This window comes from Mycetomoellerius zeteki, unplaced genomic scaffold (assembly GCF_001594055.1).
Source record: "Mycetomoellerius zeteki isolate Tzet28-1 unplaced genomic scaffold, Tzet1.0 scaffold122, whole genome shotgun sequence".
NCBI classification, from domain to species: Eukaryota; Metazoa; Arthropoda; class Insecta; order Hymenoptera; family Formicidae; genus Mycetomoellerius; species Mycetomoellerius zeteki.
The window spans coordinates 1515390-1536255 of record NW_017256147.1 but is presented as its reverse complement, the minus strand read 5'-3'; the positions used below and the strand labels follow the sequence as shown (position 1 = coordinate 1536255).

Below are 20866 nucleotides of genomic sequence, written 5' to 3'. Positions count from 1 at the left end.
CGAAGAAGCGCAGCTATCATTAAGGTAAAAATAACACCATTTACATTATAAATATGTAAAAAATACAACTGTACTTTTAACAAGCTGAAAGATAATTTTGTTAGTGTTCTTCTTATTTAGCCGAGCAATTGACGATCATCATGCCCATGCATGCACTGTTATTTCAAGAGTGAGTAGAATAAGTACGTTATGCATATAAAGTCCTTGCATCCTGTGCGATTTTGCACAATAGGTGATTATCTAAAAGATAGCGGTTAGATTTCTTGAACGGACAGAGTGCGCTTCCGCCTGGCAGATTGTCAACAGTAGACTTTCTCGTAAATTCCTACGTTCTCATCGCGTACCGCATTGGTATCACAGGAGGAATGGTACATGCAACGTGCACATGTAAACATTAAAGTGTAGAAGATCGGAGCGACGTGAGACGGTCGGAAAATCTCGCGGAGATTGCTCGAGACAAGTCGGAAACTGAGCCCCGCGGGCAACTCCAACGGGATCCCACGAAACCGAAACAACGTTGCGCTTTGTTGCAATCAAGGTGGTGGAATGAAGGAAGTGAGCACGACTAGACGGAGGAGAGCACCGCAAGCGTCGAGCACTGAAGGCGGAATCGATGGATGGAGAAAGAGAAACGAGAGGAGCCTAACGAGACACGCGAGGAACTATCTTTGGAAAAGAAAGGCAGTATAAATAGGTGCGGGAATGTGAAGTACGAAGATACGTGGGTCGAGCCGAAGAACAGTCAGAAAATACTTCCGCGAGGATCTACTTGAAGGTGAATCCGCGGTTTAGTTTGACAAAGCATCTGCAGCAAACGAAAAATAGACAACGTAAATAATTAAAAAAAAATAGAAAAAAAAGAAATTCTCTTCTTTGCTCTATTATTTACCTTTAAAGAGGATGTCTATTTTTAAAATCTTAGTTTTTCCTAATTAAAATTTATTATAATTCATTATCTCCTTGTATATATTCCTTGTCTCAAAATATGACATTGTTTCAATAATGCTACTATGTGATATTACTTTGATATGAGATATGATGGCTTTCCCATCCTATAAAGATTAATAATAGATATGATTATCAACCAAAAGTGTAAAAAGAGCACATTGAGTGATTTATAATTAGTATTACACATTTAACTGGATTTTTTAAAAGATTACATTGAATTATATTACACTAATATAGTCCTTCTCTAATTATTCCCTTAGAAAAAAACTTAATTGTTCATTCGCTTTTCATGAGTCGTTGAAGACGATCATTTAATGTAAACTGTGTAAGTTCGCTTTTACCTAGCTGTGAAAGGGCAATTCACCTCTAAGGGTCTCGCGCGATCGTACCGAGTCCCGTAAGAAGCGCCGCGTGCGTTTTACTGTAATTAAAATTAACAACTGATGGCACGACGTGTTTCTTACCGTTGATTTCTCCCGTTCGAAGCACGCCGGAGCCCATTAGATCGTCGCCCATCGTTTCTGCCTGCCCGCGTACCAGTCAGCTAATCGGCGACAAAGCGGCAGCTTTGCCAACTACGGGATACAGTTAGACATACGTGGATCCGGCCAGTTGAGCGAACCACGAAGACGGGCGGAAGAAAGGAGCGGAGGGAGAATACAAGGCACGCGAAGGGAGCATGAAGCACTGAGGTGATACCAGGAGGTAAGAAAAGGTAGCGGGAAGAGGAGTGCATGGCGATATACGAAACAGTACGTGTGTGAGACATAGAGAAACAGAGAAGAGCATTCATTGAGACGGAGAGAGGCGGAAGGGACCATTGGCCCTTTTACGAGAAGAGGATATAAATGGATGGACGCGCGAGAAACACGAAGGCGTGCGAACTGAGCGTGTAACTCATGTTCAAGTAAGTGGATAGTTAACGTTAATGTTGTTGCAAGGGGTCCCTCCTTAATCGAGACACAAAAGAGTCGCGTATATCCCACACTCGGTTGCAATTAAAGCGGCCGAGTGCGCTTTTCCCTTTCACCCGATTACCGTTGCAGGACGCCGCTTTGAAGGAGGGACTGGTTACGCGAACGATGTCGATATTAGACACGCCGAAAAAATAGAGACTTTACTCGATCTAAAGCAAAGTTCGATGAAGTGATTTCTCCATTTCATATCATAAAGATATCACATATTGCTTTTAATCGATCTTAGTAGATTAATATCACTTCCAGTTTATTATCACGAGATAACGCGATAACCATCACAATAATCGCATTTACTGTACCAAGAAAATCGAATGCTCGGGTAATATTCGTTCGATTGTAATGATTATATCTCTCAATTGATACCTGCATTCAAGACTTTCTTTTATGCCCTTATAAATAAATAAATTTTATGTTCTATAAATTTATTCATTTATTTATGATGAGCTCTCATATACTGCAAAAAAATATTTGGTATAATATTATTTTTATCCGACATGAGTTCATTGAGGCCTATTTCTATCGATGTAGATTAACTTTAATCTTAGATTAATTTACTTTTTTATCTTTTTATAATTTTCAAAACTAGAAAAAAATAAGATAAATCAAGATTAAAGTTAATCTACATTGGTAGAAATGAACATGAAATACATGTATATGCTTATTTAAATACTTGATCGTTATATACTCTCTATGGTAATTTAAGGCAAAGCGTGTTTCGTGATGCGAACACTAGCGGGTTAATCTTTGGTCAGGCTCCTTTCAGCTATCGTCCAGCGACTACCTCTTCCCGCCGTGCGCTAATCGACGACAGAGAGCAACAACTGCGCCAACTATGGGAATACAGTTAGATATCTGCAGATCCGACCAGCTGAGCCTCACGGAAAGGGAGAGAAAGGGACAATACGGGACGAAGAGCAAGGAGAACGGCCGAGAGAATGGCGCACTCGACAAGGCAGAATCACGGTAGAAGGGAGAGAAACGGCTTGCCGGGGAAGTATCTGCCGGTACTCGACGAAGTACGTAAATAGATGCACAGAACGAGCAGAAGATGCGGGGGCGTGTGAACCAAGCTTAGGAGCCCTACGTGGTGGATGGGTGTGTCCCAGCTTCCGCATACTCCTCCGCGGTCACCGCGTGTTGTTATCTTCCGCAACGCGACGCGAGAAGCAACGTGGAGTCGCGTGTGTAGCGTAAGTTCACGTTTCTGCCGTTGCTTCTACTATATGTGGAGCACCTCAACGCGAGACAAAGGCTTACAACAAAAGCGCAATCGACTATCGCGAAGTGTTTAAATTTGGAAACCTACAATCTTATTTCATCTTCTCTTTAAATAATCTGGAATATATAGATTCTAAATAGACATTTGGCAATAATTTAAGAAATATACGATCGTAAAAATGTTGAAAATCATAGTTTCAATTTTTTTCGTTTTTTAAATTCCGAGTTTCGTCGATCTATAATACAAATCCAATATCTTTTGTCATAACAGATAATTACGATAAAAATTATCATCATTGTATAATCTTTTCTCAGAAAAAATTTTATTTTTTAAATACTTACCGGGAAGTGACAGGCCACATGTGAGAACGTGTTCCGGCAAGTCGTGGATAGTCCTTGGTGATGCTACTTCGTCGACTCGCTTTTTGGTACCTGAAACCAGAACGAAGGATCTTGTTATTACCTCATTCGCAACTACAAGGATATCCTTTAGCCATTTGCATTTCAATTTGACAGCTGAATCGAATACCAGCAAAAATTGATAATTGGATCCAATAGTGTAGGGTCGACCATACAAAATTGACAGCTGAACGAGTCTCAATGTGATTCATCGAGATTGGTTCATCCCCAAATAAGATCGAATAACTACTCTATGAAGAATTGGAAACCAACTGACAGATCTATAATTGAATTCATAAGATCCTTTTGTAATTGAATAAAATCTTTTCATCATAAATTCAAGAATATTATAATTATTTATTTCCTTCTCTCTCCTCAAACAAATATCTTAGCAATGAATCTTGATTTTCACTTGCATTACGAATATTACGATGCATACGACGCATTAGAACCTTAATTAATATTCAGAAATAAGCATTACATATTGAAATATAAAATAATTAATTATATTAATTAACTTTGATAAGTGTTACATATACATAGAATATCATAATGCTTGACACTTGATGGGTAAATACATATATTAATATTCACGTAACTAATAAGTATTAAATATTAAAACGTTAAATAATTAATTATATAACTTTAGCGTATTAGCATTCGAGTAGTAGCATTCGACGTTCAATTTCTTCTGTTAAACAAACGTGCACGTCATGCTGAATTGTGTAGAAATAAAAACACATCTCTCTATGATGAATAATGCCGGTATGCTTCATCAAACCATTAAATACGTCTCTACGATTAATATCCGCTTTACGAGATACAAAGATCGATCGAAGCGCGCGTTCGCTACCGAAACGAAGCGCGTTTATCGATTAATCGCGATGGAAACGTGCTCATCGGTGGCCCGATGGCGAGCACGTACATCACGCACGTGCGTATACCGCACGTGCACGCATGCAGAAACGAACATCGGATTGTGCTAGCCCGCGAGCTCGACCTTCCGTTGAGAGGCTCCCTCTAATTCCACCTTTTAACCCTCGTCACCTTCTGTCAGAGACCAGCGAAGGTGAACGGCGAATTGCACGCATATTCACCTCTTCTTGAACATATATGCATCGCGGTACATCACGCGGACGACCGAGCACTTTCTACCTTCATGAGTAACACGTCGAATAATATGTATCTCACGTCGGCATTTTAAATAGCGTTACTACCGCGAGTAGCCGGCGCGAATACCGGACGTCTCATTCATGACGGCGCAGAAATAATCGAAAGTAAGCGAGCGTGAGCGGCGTCTCGTCAAAGCGCATTCACTTATGCAGAACTGCGCGCCAGAGATCTCGCGGGAAATGTAATCAAGCGTAAATCAATGCCACTCGATTTGCCTTTTCTCTATATGCTGCTCTCCCTCCCCCCTCCCCACTCTCATTCTCTCACTTTCTTTCTTTCTTTCCTTTTCCTATTTCTCCGAGATCGACGACAATGTAATTAACGTTGATTACTACTGGCGCATTAACACGAGCGGATTGGACTATTTTCCGCGAAATGCGCGGAAAAAGTTTATCGTTTACACTTGTAGACATTTAATGCCGGTCGTTAAAACCGGTTACGAAGAGTTTTCCGACGTAGTATTGCGAATTATCGGGCGTCGTACTGAGAAACCTCATAGTTTTCGCACTAGTCGCCGACCACACGACGCCCTGGGTGTATTCTCAATTAACGCACGCTATTTGCACACGGATGCTTATTAAGCGATTACAAGACGTTTCACCGGAGACGTTAATTACGGGTTCGCGCGGCCTCGCGACGGTTCAACTTTATCGCGTCCTCGCTCTTGTTAGGTAAATTGATCCGCAGCGAAATCAGGACGCGATTGCCGTCCATGATCTTGCCCGCCGGCCGCGCCGACTTTACTCCGATGCAGTAAAAGAGCTTGGCTATTAAACACGCGCGGAGATACGATCAATTAGTTCTCGCCGTGCGCACGTGAGAAGCGACGACGTGCCGCGTTTGTCTCAACGGGAACGTGTCTGCTGCAGATGCCACGCGAAACGCACGTGGACTGATCCGCATGCAAGTATACGCGAGTAAAATGAGTTGTATTGTGAACATAATTTGAATTTGCGAGAGAACTATCCACGAAAGTTATGCGATCAGATTAGAAATTTGTTCATATAATTTTACTTTTAGAATTAATTGAAGCACGTAAGATGGTCTTATCCACTTCCATCTCTGAAACATAAATCGCGAATTCTCTTAATGTGTCCAGCCGCTTATAAAAGTCTTGTAACCACTTACACCTTGATATATATTCAAACTGTTATTATTCCTCCTAGTGTCTGTGATTTAGAGAAAGTACGTTAATTTCTGAGACGCTATTTCTAGTGATGAAAAGATGAAATATACTGGCCATTTCAAACCGCAATAACTCAACAACAAAAAATTGTATTTTAATTTCGTAAAGAGAATATTTTAAAAAGGAGACTTTAAACTTTCAGATTGTTTCAAATAAATTAAAAACAATGTTTTTCAACTCTATGCGTCAATTTAAAGTTGAAATTTTTTATTAACTTTGCGCGATCTCGATTTGGAAATAGTGACGCGTAAGTAAAAATTTCTTGAGCAAATTTTGTTAACCGAGACAAAAATTTAATAAGATATGAAAGCAGAATTTTTAGGCTTTTAAAAATAAAGGTTAGGGGGGTCTTTGAAAATCATTTTACGATTATTTTTCATAAAGTTATATAAATTTCCATTTTGTCATTGATTTGAAGCGAACTTTTAATTTCATTTAATTGAAAAATAATTTTAAACAGATAGGAGAAAAATCCGAGTAAAAAAATAACATCCGCTAGAGTAAAACTGCTAATCGCAAAACAATTCCAATCAATCACCATGATGTTTACTAACTATTCATGCATATCGTATCAGCAATTACCGGAGAATCCACAATGGCTGTCTCTCCTCGTATGGCTATCTGTTCCGGAATTGTTCTACCGGAGGCCGTATTCAATCAACAACCGATAACTAATATCGTTTTTCACATAGTTCGAACATCAACGAGTCTACGTTCAATGTTCTATCGTTCACGTTGAAAACACAATCGGAAGTTCACTCTTACGTTTACGGAATGGCGATGACAGGCGTGACACGCGACCCAATTTTGCTGCCAGGTGCATTCACGCGATTGCGTCCGCACATGCAGGAACAACGGATCGGTCTTCTCTTCGTGCCCGCATAGCTCGGAGCGGAGAATGACTTCGCGGATGCGGTTTTGCGGTATGTCGGCAGCCGTAGCGAGATTCACATGCAAATTTCCACGCTCGAACTCATTACGCCGCAGAGGAATGGAACAGGAGAAGGGGAGAGTGCTAATTACGTGGTAATGACGTCCATAGTGTACACTTTACGAGACAACGGACCTGACGCCGCCACAAACGCAATTTTACGGGAGGCGTTGTCGGCGCAACGGCGAAAACAAAGACAGACTGTTAAAAAAACACGGTTATCGGTGATTTATCGACGACAGTTCTCCGAAGAACTCATCCATCACTCCGACGGAATTGTAAAAGAATGCGAAGCCTCTTCTCAGTTTCTCTTTCATCGCTCTATCGCTTTCTGTGGAAAACTGTGAAAGAGCAGTTATCTGAATAAATACGTAAATCTTCATCGCTGTAATCATCGAGCCAATGGTCAATAATGTAAGCAATATCGCTCTTTCAACTTAGTGAAACAATGTATAAGCTCTACAAGCTATTGATTATCCATCGATTTTTTATGTTCTTTAATTCTCCGTTAGCTGTAAGCGATTTCTACTAATGCGAGAAATTGAGTAATTTATTTATAAAAGAAAACACAAACTACAAATAAAAATTCTTTTTCATCAATAAAAAATTTTAATCTAATTTTTAATATATTTATGTTTTTTCTCTCTCTCTCTCTCTCATACATTTATCTCTGAATTGAGTTTTATATTATTTTGTTCAAATTTATAATATTATTAATCAGTTTGTGATTAATTTTGTGGTTAGTTAAGCAAATTAAATTGCCAGCAGGACATTGTGGCCTGTATTCAGAAAGCAGCGCTTTTATCGATAAATGCTTTTATTTCTTAAATTATATTTTATATGTTTTTATATATATATATATGTTATTCTAAAATGCTACTAGCATATGTAATATAAACACTATATGCTAAATACGCGCTAACATCGTCATAATCGCGTTCTGAATATAAGCTATGTATATAGGTTAGATATCGACAAAAAAATGATGTACACCTCCGTGCGCGCGATATCTAAGTAACAATAACGATTAATACACCCCACACAGCTGATTATGATATAAAATACCGCTCCCCTACCCATGAATTAACGGAAGCTGGTATCGTTTTATTTCTCGCGATAGGAACTTCCGTTAGAGCAAGCGCGATTTTATTACTTTATCATTATTTTATCAATAGAGCCATAAATCATGTTCGATCATATTTACCTATTTGTTTCATTACTAAGAAACAACATAACGAGAATATCAGTTCTTCCGTCTGTGTAATTACATTTATTCACCATAGTAAAATAACGCAACGGGACATTATCGTGGCGGTCCTAACAATTACGAGTGAAATTAGTTGTCGATAATAATTATAATTAAGCAGCGTACGTATCTCAGAGTAATAAACGGGAAGTAATTATCGGCCAATAGATCGGTGGACATTATTTATGCAAATTATATGTAGCTACCGCCGCGAATCCGCCATCGTGCTTGTTATCGTGCTTCCCTTCGAGCTGTTTTTCGAACGGAGACGATTTCTAATTTCTTGTAGGCGTCGAAACGATCAAGTTCAAAATCATTGACAGATAATCTGCGCCATCGAATCGCCGCTAATCGATAATACAGCATTGGTAATTGCCGATTATCACGCGAGGAAAACAGCTGACGAGACCGGCTGCCTCCGTTCGGAGATAATGCGCCTTCTTTGTGCGATGCACCGACGAAGAAACGGTCGGGAGACACGCGACCGTATCTATTAGAGTCATAATTTAGAGTAAACAAATTTATACGAACCTGAGAATCGGGTATCCCGAGCGCGGGATTTCGCGGAAGGGAACACGGCGGCATCACGCGAGACTGTACCGCGCACAGCAGTAAACGTCCAAGTGATTTGCGATAGAAAATCGCAATTATATTTCTGTAATAGAGACGGCTGAAAGAGATTACACACCGATACGCGTAAATCTGTTTTTAGATTAGAAACTCTCATATTATATAACTTCCGCTCACTTCAAGATTTACGGATAATCTTTGCTCAGTGTGATATTCATAGATATTATGTGATTTAACGCAGCCTTAAAATTTTGATGCTAGTGAGATTGAAGGAACAAGAACGTTTAATGAACGTCTTTCGATCAATTAGAGTAGAGTAGGGTAGATAAATGTGAATGGAATACAATTGCGTATGTAATTGTAAGAAGAAAATAATTGTCGAGATGAACGTTAAGTGTATCGGCGAGAAATAATTTTCTCATTACAGCTAATAACATCGGAGAGTTCATAATTCACTTGAGCGAATGAACCTCATGCGAGCGCAAAGCAGCTTCCTTCTCTCGGATCTGCGTGGGATCATTGACACAACGAATTGAATGGAAAGGAAGAAGGGAGAAAGAGAAAGAAAAAGAGAGAGATAATAAGAGCGGGAGATATATGGAGAGACGATCGAGGTCACCGATACGCAATCGGATGCCGCTATTGCAAACGCCGTCCGATGCGTCTAAATGCAGCCGCCAAGAGTGTTCCTAAAAACGAGATATAAGCCATTTTCTATACAGTGGACTGTCGTCGGAATCGAGAGATCGTCCACTGTACTGATCGTCCATTCTGGCGGTTGGCGATTCGAGGCCTTGTCTTATCTCAGAGTTCTATCGAAGGAAAGTTGACACAGTTACATCCATCGTGCTAAAATTTCCTCCCCAATTACATCGCCAACATAATTTTTTTCTTGAGAATAATAAATAAATACTTTTTTTTTACAAAATCTAGGTGACCGTAAAAATAATAACTTGAGGCAATAAAAAGTTCTGCAAAAATTTTAATAAACTGCTCTTTGGATTTTTTTAAATAAAGAAATTAGAATATTTTTTATGAAAAATATAAAATACAAGAAATAGCAAAACAATTAAAAATAAAATTTAATTTAATGTTAAAAAGTGAAATCTTATTCATTTTAAACATTTTTTTTAAATATTTTTTTCCTAACTGATAAATGTATAGCTAATATACGTTTATTAAGCATCTAAATAAGCCGAGTAACAAATTACGTTGTTAGAAAATTAAAAGAACGTAGTTAATAATACTGCGGCACTTCGTCTTCGATCTAATAGTAAAAGCGCGGCCTAACGTCGAACTAATAATTATTACCTCCAGGATAATACCACTTTCCATGACTTAAGCCGATTAATCACGTTAGCATTGGGTCAGTTTAATCCCAGTTTTTAGCGTTTAACTTCCGCGCAATTCGATGCGCGCTAGCACGCGACTTAACGTCGTGATTTATAGCGCGAAAGCGCAATCAGGCGGCGCGCGATGATTTTATTTAGTGACCTCTCCTCTAGCACCGACCAACAGTTATCGCGATACGCGGTAATTAGGAGCAGACGAAGAAAAACGGCGTAACAAAATCCGCCCGTCGTTTTTACACTGCGCGTGCAGAAAGTGAAACGACCTATTTTTCAGTTTTTGTTCCTCCTCAACTTGGAGCAAAGTATGTCCCTAATCGCTTCACTTTATACGGTACTCCGTTCTTCGCGCGCGTCACCAATCTACCTCGGGATCAGACACGAAAGATCGGACCAAAGCACAAGAACGGAAGAACACTCGTCTCGCACTCGGTCTCGTTTTGCCCGCGGTGGTTGCTCTTGTATTTGGGTTAATGCATGTTAACGCATCAAGTCCGAAACCACTCCCAGCGCCATAAATCTTCGTCCTCGGATTTATTGTCGCTACACTAGACACAGTGTATCATCTCACGAATAGTTTCAACGCGGAATTATTGCCAGACCCGAGGCAAGCATTTCTTGCGTGATCACTGGTGAATACTTCGAACTTCAATGGCTAATCAAGCAAGATCCTCGACTTTTTCTATTTGTACATAGGTGATTGAATAATTTTATTTTATTTTATACGCAAATATATTTACAGGACGGTATCTTGGAAAAAAATTGTTTTTTTACGCATCTGTAAATCCATTGATGAATTCGTACTATTTTGAAATGTAAACAATACGAATCCTCCAATTTTTTAACATGCGACTTTCCCATTTTGTAAAATGTAAAAAAAACAACTTTGTGTTGATAACTGTTTTTCGTACAATATATACAAATTTGCATAAATATAGTATTCCTTTACAAATCATAATCGTTACATCAGGAAAGTCGTATTGTGTCTGAATACAGTTCAAAACATATCGCGTCTCATAGAACTCGACTCTTCAAAGATTTTATGGCATCTTATTTATGCAGATGCTTAAGAAACGAAGCGACCGAGTAATGACTTTCGGGTTACTGCTTTATTATCGGCAATGCCATTGTTGAAGAAATATACCGTTTCTCTTTATCAGATGCACACACGAGCCGGATAATTTTCATCTCGTCACCGTTAAACCTCTCTTGCGCTCGCATCAAATCTTAAAGTGTAAATACTTGCACGACGCCTACAGAGTCCATAATATTATTTTGAAATAGAATTTAAAATTAGAATTCTAATACACATTCCTTTCTTGGTACACACTACTGATCCGCTAGTTCTGACAGACATTTCAGAATACAATACTGATTTTTGTATTTCAATTCGTTTTAAGATTAACGTATCTACTTACGGTTAGCTAAAAATTATTTTATTTATTTATTAAGAAATGTAAGCTGCTAAATAGATAATTTTAGTTAACAATTACCTAAGAATATATTTTTCTTGCCTCTATTCATTGATCTACTCATTCCGTTATTATTATTCTTGACAAGTTTCGTTTAGTGCTAATATAAAAACATATGAATATACAAATACATGTTTAGGATTACATGGTATATACGATGTATTATAAGCTCCGGAGACCGTCACGTCATGCGTCTGAGAATTCTAAGAGTTAATGCTCTTCGCAGGTTCGTCTTCGACGCGGTTGCGGCAGTGCGAACCTATTCGCCAGCAACGAAACCGCCTGTATTAGCATAAAGCGATAGGTGTCGCAGGCCGACGACTCGATTGACTCGTAAGCAAAGGTTGATTGGATCCTCTCGCTTTACGATGCGCCGTTTGCAATTTAAACGTTTCCATTCGCGACGTCTTGAGGTCTGGCGCAGTGTGTTTCCGCGTGTCTATGACCTCTCGACATTTTCCCGCCGTTTCTTTGTTGTGAAGATGCGAAGGGTAGAACGCACGACAGTTTTAAATCAGAAGGACCCTAACGAATGTTTTGACCATCAGAAAATAACGAATGAATAGATATTTCAAGAATTAGAATTATGCTGATAAAATTATATTGTAGTTTCTAATATAATTATGTATATTGTAGTTTCTAAAAGATGAAATTCGCAAGATAAAGTAAAATAAAATTAAAGCAAAAAGCTTAATTTATTTCTATCCTTGCTGCAAATTTTTAATTTCTAATACAAATAATTTTGTGATTGTATCTCCGTCTAGAAATTAGAAAACAAAAGAATGTAGAAAATCGGAACTAATTTTTCCGTACATTTACATATGCGAACACAATGATTTCTTCTAAAATGCCGCTCGTACTTTCTATTTATTAATAACACGCAATATCAAAAAAGCTTCGTACAAGCGATATTTAGAATTGGTATCTTTTGGGACGCATAAAGTAGGCAGATTGTAAAAATTTCCATGTTATTTCTAAATGTAAGTTCCAATTAAAATAATGTATCTTTGTTTAGATCATGAATGGGATAGTCACTGTATAAATCACACGTATAATTCGCTAAACGGTTATTCGGAGGATCATGAGCGATGTCCTTGTCAGATCCAGTAAGTCGAACACCGTGACTCCTTGGGTGGTCTTAATCTTCAGTCTCTGTGACTTCCTTCATGCAAGTTCCGTGACTCTATTGCTATAGAAATCCATCGAGTGCTCATGTATTAGAAAACTGTTTAGGATCTTTATATGGAATTTAGCGTTTTTGCGAATCGCAGTACGAATGAATAAAATGTTATTACATTCTCATTTCATTTCTCGTATGAAACGAGCGAAATGTTACGAATAAATAAATATAGCACAGTTTCAGTAATCATTGCAAACAAGTAATACATATTGTTCAAATTTTAACATAAATATAAAAAAAATAAAAATATAAAAATTTCATCAAAAAAAATTTGTCTTTTAAAATATTTTGCTCCATTTCATTTTGATATATTTAAAAAATTTTCTGAGAATGCTGTCCGAGGATCTATCGCTAAGTGATGCAAAAAAATATGCAGCAAACATAGCGTAGCAATCGAATGAATTCCCAATAAGTCAGCAATCTCCTTGAACCTGACCGATTTATGCTACGACAATTTTTATCGAGTACTATCCGGCATGTTCTCCATTTAGAGGCATCGACAATGAAATCTGGCGCAACCGGCTATTAGCGGAAGCAGTTAACATCACAAATGGAAACTGGAAACGATTTACGCGACGGTCGGCTTTCAAGCTCGAGAATCTTCTCTCAACGCGTCGATTCTCTAGAAAGAATCTGCTAAATATCATTAGACTTCCTTCGCGAGTACGAAGCGTGCTAATTACCAGAGTCTGCACATAATTTTCCAATCGTGTGCTTAACGTGTCGCGCGGAACGTCTTTAACACACGTACTATATCTTCGATTTTTCTCGTCCCTTTAGATCAATAATATCTATTGTACTATGATTTATTGTATCATACTATTGTAGTATAATATAATTCTCGTAGTTTCGTCAATTATAAAACGCAATTGATTTTATCCATTTGAATTTAATACGTAAACTTTAAACTGTCTATAATTTCGCTAATACATATAGCCTTTAAAAATTTTTTCTATCGTAATCTACGCGCGCGCGCCGATTCATTCAAGAGATTCATTTTAAAAAATTCATCAAAAATATTCTAATTTTATTGTCTTATCTTTCATAACAAATATTAAGCTTCATAATCTTTCGTTTTTTAATCGAATTAAAATTATGTCATTATTGCTAATTAATTCGCGATTAATCCGTGTTGTATATTTGCGTGAATGCATTTGAATGCAGTATACGTGCACGCGAATAACAAATATAATAAAAATTACGTAACATTTTTTCTGTAAAATATAGTAATCCCATACAGTATTGGTTAACGTCTCATTTTGCTTGTAACCACTGTAAACTCTTACACACGCGTTTTAGATCTCATCAAACTGTGTCGCAGGTCGCAAGCTTGTTGCGATAGTCAATCTGAAGCATCAATTTTAATATTGACGCATCAGATTGGCTGTCGTAACAAGCTTGCGACCTGCAACACAGACTGTGCGACTATTGTGGACGAGGCCTTACAAATTATACCACTTCAATTAGGTACATTTTTTTTCCATGTAAAAAAAGACCCTGCACAGGAGGCCGCGTATTAATAAGAGGAAGTGTCTAATGGACTTCCGCTGCGTTGTTCTTTATTTTCTATAGCGTCCGCGGCCGTGCGTTTGTTTGTAAATAACGTCATAGCGTAATGGGCCGTGTAATGCGGCGGCATTTATTCGGCTCGTTGAAGATCGCTTTATTCACGGTCGGATCAAAAGATTCACCGGCGTCCGTGCTACCAGATTTTACGATGTCGTGATGGCAATTTGATCGCTATCTGCATTATGATTAATAGCGACAACTTCCCTTTTCCACCTAATGGCTCAAGGTGTGCCTCGACAATTGACAATAATACGAGAATTTTGTGAAAGCGGACGATCATCATTAAAATAAAAATCCAACGGAAAAAAGAGCTCTAAAAAGTATATACTCTTACAAGTTCATTTTACATGTCATAAAACATTATGTGTCTTACAAATATTAATAATGCCATAGCATACATTCTTTCCCGATGTAGAAATAATTAATATGATGGATTATGCCTGTTTAAATCAATTTCTAATTAAAACAATGACAAGAAGCAAATAACTATATTTATTAATTTAAGAAAGACTTTACTGCATTAGATTTTTCAATTGGCAATAGCCATTCCGAAGAAGCTTATATGATTGGCAATAATTTCATCAAAAACATCATAATTAATTTCAGAAGGCGACGCGACGTTTACGGCGAATAAAAGTCGCAAGGGGGAGAAGCTCATCTAACTTAATCATCGTTGACAGGCATAATAAGGCTCCGAATTAATCCAATTGTCCTGCTCGTAATTGAATTGCGTAAGAAGCGAGAAATCGATAAACCACCCTCAGTAAGCGAACATGGTCTCGGAGAGGCAAACAGTTGGGCAATCTTGCTATTAGCTCGTGCAAACAAGCAACCCCGCATACTCGGACGTGATGAGTGTAATTGCGGAATACGATTGACCGAACGGACGATAATTCCTCGTTTTCTCGTCCCATACTCGACACGCCGCGCGTCGAACGAAGGAACGCGCCGCGAGAGGTGAACAGCCTCCATTGTAGAAGCCGCTTGATTCTCGCTTAAGTAGATATGATTGAGGGCCGCCGTGGGGACGATCAATGAGCTACTAAGTATAGCCGGCCCATGAGTCCGGCAAACGTTCAATCAACCCGCGCGCAACACGGGATACCCGATGCAACACGGCTCGCCCGATGTACCACACGAAACGCTTCAATTGAATCGCGAAACCCCCGGATACGCACGGTGGCGATGCAGAAGCTCGCGGCGATACGTCACGCTTCGCTAACTGTTCGCTCTAAGCTCGTATAAGCAATCGTGTCACGAAAAATCGAACCGTTAGTCGCGATTGAGCAAAAAAATAGGCAAGATGACAGGTATGTAGAAATCCGGCAAATACGAAAAAGAAGAATGCGGCTCACTTTGCAGATTTGCGGAACAATTATCATATATCACACCTATAATAAAAAGAAATGTGATAATACCTAAAAAAAAATATATATATAATATTTGACGTAATGTCGCTAATTTATATCTTCGATAATCCTGTTTAATAAAAATGTGGTAAATATGTAAGATTAAAAGACCGTATATTCTTTATAGAATTCATTCCATAAGAAGAAAATATTTTTTTACCTGAGCACTCGTAATGCGATCAGTGAGTTAATAAGATGATTACGAAGGAAAAGTTTTTAAATCTCAGTGGCTTCGGCGACTCCGACATTCTTCACAGGAAAAAGAAGCGTGAGAATAGTCGGCCGATCAATTATGTCTCGATAGCGAATCCCGTAAAATTTATTGGCTTTCACATGCCTACGACGACACTGAGCAATAAAATTTCGCGATGTAGCGCGAGAAACAATAAAGTGGGCGAATTAAATTGCATTCTAGGTAATTTCTCTTCACCTGCACGGTATAATAATCCACCGCGAAAAATAGTGCTGCATCGATATCAACTGATCGTTAGCACGTATTTATATTTCGTGCTATTTCTCGCTTTCGCGCGAGAACCTTTGACTTTCAGCCGCGTTGAGAGCGTCGCGTTGTTCAGCAGCTATAATTACCGTTAGAATAAATGCATGTTCTAACGAAGACTCATTTTAACTTTTCCAACGAAATACTCGAAGTTCAAATCGTGAGTACCCAAACCTAGATGATAAAGACTGTAACACTTTTGTTAAACATATATAAATTGAAAAATATTATTTACAATTTATTATTAATATTTTGCATTTTTGTACTAATTCCTATACTGAATTAATCACGCCAAATTTTTAAAATATAAAAATAAATTTTATCACATTCTTGTATATCCTGAATTTGAGGAAGAATTTAAGAGAAAAACAATAATTAATTACATGTGAGAACGCTAGTAAATTTTACTAGATTCGTTACCGAGATGTACTTGTTGACAACCGAGGTTTAGCAAATGTTTGATATCTGCATATTTTCTCAGGAATGTTATTTAAATATATGTATGACGGGATACGCGTTGTTAATACATTAAATTCGAAAACGTGGAAGAAAAAGGGGATTAAAACATTCTAAAGTCTTCGCGGCTCTTCCTTTTCATTCTTTCTATCAGTACGAAGTATACGTTGCGGTTATTGCCGCTGTTAAAGTCCAAGTTGATGATTTTCTCGAGCCGGTTGCACGGCAAAACTAGTACATATTCCACCGCATTCTTCCTGCCTGTGTCTTGTCGACCGTCCGAGAATTAACCGCCACGATACGCGACGATACGAGATCGGTTCTTGCGGGAGTCAGGATCTCGCGGTACGACGCGTTCAAAGAATTTCCGCGAGTGAATTTTTCTGTCTAGAACAAGAAAACGTGACGCCAGTTGTGGATACTTAATTGAGCGGTGAGATATCCGCTAATGAAAACAACTTCTAGAAAATTGGTACGTGTCGAACTGTGGAGTGGAAACATATCGATCCAAAGTCATGTCGCACTTATAAGAATGTGAAAATATGCATTTTTTAGTAACCTCACATAGTGTTAATTATAGAAATAGGAACTTTAACAAATTATTGTCATACAAATGAAATTCAATAAAAAGAAATTATTACATAAAAGCTCGATATAGAAGCTCTGTAGATCTATCATTATCATTTTTAACATATAATTAGTTAGTGTGCTACAAATAACGATCGAAACGGCTATTGCAAAATATGTACGTTGATCACGAACAATTCTTTTTGTAGTATATCTATTCATTGAGATTGCAAATTCAATCAGTAAAGTACATATCTAATAGTTCAAATAATGTTTAATGTTTCATGGTATATAGAATTAATTCCACCTTTATAGTTCATTTCTTTTTTATCATATAATTGCATTTTAGTTTCACATGACAAGATCAATTTTTTTCAGAAAAATCTAAGGGATAGCAAATATTCCCTACTTTTCTCTCTCTCTTCTCACGAGTCTACCCAGTCTGCCGGCCTTCGCGCACCAAAGGAAACGAAATCGAATGCATTCCAAGCCGTAAGTCACTCTCGACAATATCCTCCTCTACTCGCAGCACCCTCGTGCGTGGGCAGTGGCGTTTATGTCGCACGATGGGCGGATTATGTTCCACGGCGTGCCGACACAAACCCGCGAGTAAAAAAAAAATGAATGGATCGTACCGACGAGACCGCCAAGCCGCGCCGTCAATGAGATATCCACGTGCTAATGAAACACGACAACCGGCGCAAAGGCACGTCCGATCGCATGGCGTGGTGCGCCCCAAGCACAGCCACGCCGGCTACGCAGGTTACGGAACGATGACAGCAGAACGAACGTTACGGGAAAGAGTGACGACCGGTTCTTCGCACTTGATTGCCAAATACACCAAAATAGAGATAGGGAAATAGAGATAGGATTATTATATATGAATGAATAGACGATTCATCGATTATTTTTATTTACATACTGCGAGAAATCTTTATATCTGATAAAATATTACTTTCTCTTTCTTCTTTATTATCAAACTCGACAATCGAGTGCCGAGAAACTTATAGTTAAATCGAAAGAATAAGTATTCAAATTGATGATACTGAATACAAAATAAAAATAATTTATAATATATTACTATAATAACTACTAACTAAATAACTAATAACAAATTATTTGTTGCTATATTGTTCATTATTAATATTTTTTACATTTAGCTATGTATTGGCTAGAAAAATGTTATTTTTTGTCGCAGAATTTATAGTATTTATTATAATTCATTGTAATTATTCGAACTATAATAGCTTGTTTTGTATTAAAACATGAATAGGGGGACAGCAGATTTTTTTAAGAGTTAACATAATATTTTCTTTTACAAAATCCAATTTCAAACAAAATTTAAACAATTAGATTCACGAAAAATTTGTGTTCCAAGTATTTGCGAATAAACATGCGTAAATGCATTTTGACACTTTGCGACTTTTTTTTATTCAATTTTTCGGTTTGCCGTTAACGTTTCAGAAAGTTGCCGGTTCACTGTCGTATCTCATTAACACGAATGCTCATTGACAAGTTCATTACTCCGTTCATTCACTGTCGAGGCAGGTCGCTCGCCTCTCGCATCGCAAATGCAAACACTGCCGGTTGCAAGGAAAATCAAGAAACATGTTTGAGCGCGTATACCGGGGTTACTGCAATGGACGAGTGCAACTTAGTTATAGTAATTCGCAACGATTCATGATGTTTTGTGTTACCAATCTTGGACTTAGAGAGACATGAATTAAGATTATTGTTACGATAATTACATACAACGCCCGCATGTTTTACGTGAACTATATACAGCAGCGAGTGCACGATCGGACTTAATGCGGTATCGTAACATGATATTCTCCCTTTCTTCTCCGGAAGAAATCGTTGATCATTCCAAGTATTTGACTGAATACTATTTTTTAGTCGGCCTTATGACAATTTACAAGAGAAATTATTTTTGTTATAGAGCGATTTTTTATAGAACCATTTTTCAATTGACTTTCTTTTTATCTTTTAAGTTACAACATTTATAATGCTGTAAAAATATTTACTAAATCAATTTAATAAATCTTTATTAAATCTGTTATTTTCAAAGCAATATCTGTTCAAAGAAGAATCGGAATTTTTTATGTTTTTACTGACCATTAAAATGAAGATTAATTTTCACGTTATATGTAACTTTCCATATTTTCAATTATTATATTGAATTTTTATTCATAATATTTACACTTGTTAAACAGATCCACATTGTACTAAATTACATTTAAATCATAAGTAGTTCTCCAAACATGTCTATGAATTGAGGCGATAGTTCTGCAACTCTAAAACATGTTTTCGTACGACAAATAAAAAAAGGAATAGCCGAGAGCAAAAGAGCTTAAAAAGGAAAGTTTGCCTGTGGAATGGCACAAACTATGTGGTACGTAAAAAGTCGCGCAACGAAACGGCGAATGCCGTAAGCTCATTTTTACGAAGCTGCGGACGTGGCGTCGTTTCGGATAAAGGGTCTTGACTTTGCAAACTTGTCGGCGGCGGTTACCAAAGAGGCGGTCCGAGACGAGCGTGGGAGGACGCGAAAGGAGATCGGCGGTCGAGAACAGCCGCGAGACTTTAAAGTACTGTCCGACCCAGTCGGACCCGTATCCGCAAGTGATTCGTTTGGCCAGTTCCATGACGAAAGATCGAGTGACAAGCGAATGCGCCGACAATTTGCATACTCGTCCGTTACAATTACGCTTGCGTCGTCGGCGTGAGAGTCATCGCTCGTTAACGATGCCCTCAGGGAGACGGATTAAACCGGGATTGTGACACGTGACACAAAACTTGCAGCCCCAAGAACCATGTGACGAAAATATTCAGATTTCAACTAAACAAGCGAGAAACTGTATTTCGTTCTTAATTATTCAACGTAGTTTTAGAAATAATAAACATTTGAAAATTGAAAATAATCATTAAGAATCAAAAGAATAAAATTAAATGTAATTTCATGGCAAATGTAATTTGAATAAATATAATAAAAATTCAAACAATAATAAAGACAATTGATTGTGTAAAAGTATAAATCAATACTGAGAGAAACGTTTGGTTAGATTAATTAGAATTCTAATTGAAAATGGACGAATTAAAATTTTCTGATTAAATCTACTAGAATTCTTAATTGAAATAACCAGAATTTTGATAGATAATCAAAATCTTCTAGTTCGTCTATTTTTAATCAGACATTTTTCTCAATGTACGTTTAGAAATAAATATAGTTTCCTGACTATCTATTAAATTACTAATGTATAATAACTTTTCAAACAATAACTTAAGTTCTTTTAAATTAAGCTTTTTACATATATGGAATCAATATTTTTCCTTGAAACTTAATTATGTCCGTGCGTTAAGTTATGAAAGGATTATTACGAAATAAGTTGCGAGTTAACGCGGAAACCTCTGCTAAATACACGTCATGGATTTTCAGTACTTTGTTTAGCAGAAAATATTTCCGTCGTAAACTTTGTCGCAGCTTCGGGATGTAAGACACGCATTCGCGCGAGCACGTGCACACCGGAATAACGTCACGCAAGTACAGCGGTTCTATTCACACTCACTGGAATCTCCCCAATGAAACTCTTTCACGCGAGCGTGAACGAAGTACAAGCATCGATTCGATGCACGAGTAGCGTTCGGATTTTTAACCAGCCGACATGACAAGAAGTAGCCACTTTACAAGATATGCCGCCTACGCTACACTTCAGCCAG

The 20866-nt window shown here is 37.8% G+C and overlaps 1 protein-coding gene across 3 annotated transcripts in view; it reads right to left on the bottom strand.

The window, feature by feature from the left end:
• The window catches only part of LOC108731252 (uncharacterized), a 304231-nt gene that overhangs the window by 116831 nt on the left and 166534 nt on the right, over positions 1-20866 (bottom strand). For all 3 annotated transcript variants that reach the window (XM_018461481.1, XM_018461483.1, XM_018461482.1), the window contains exon 6: positions 3486-3575. In XM_018461481.1, coding sequence (XP_018316983.1) covers positions 3486-3575 — 90 coding nt within the window. The remainder of the gene's footprint in view (positions 1-3485; positions 3576-20866) is intronic.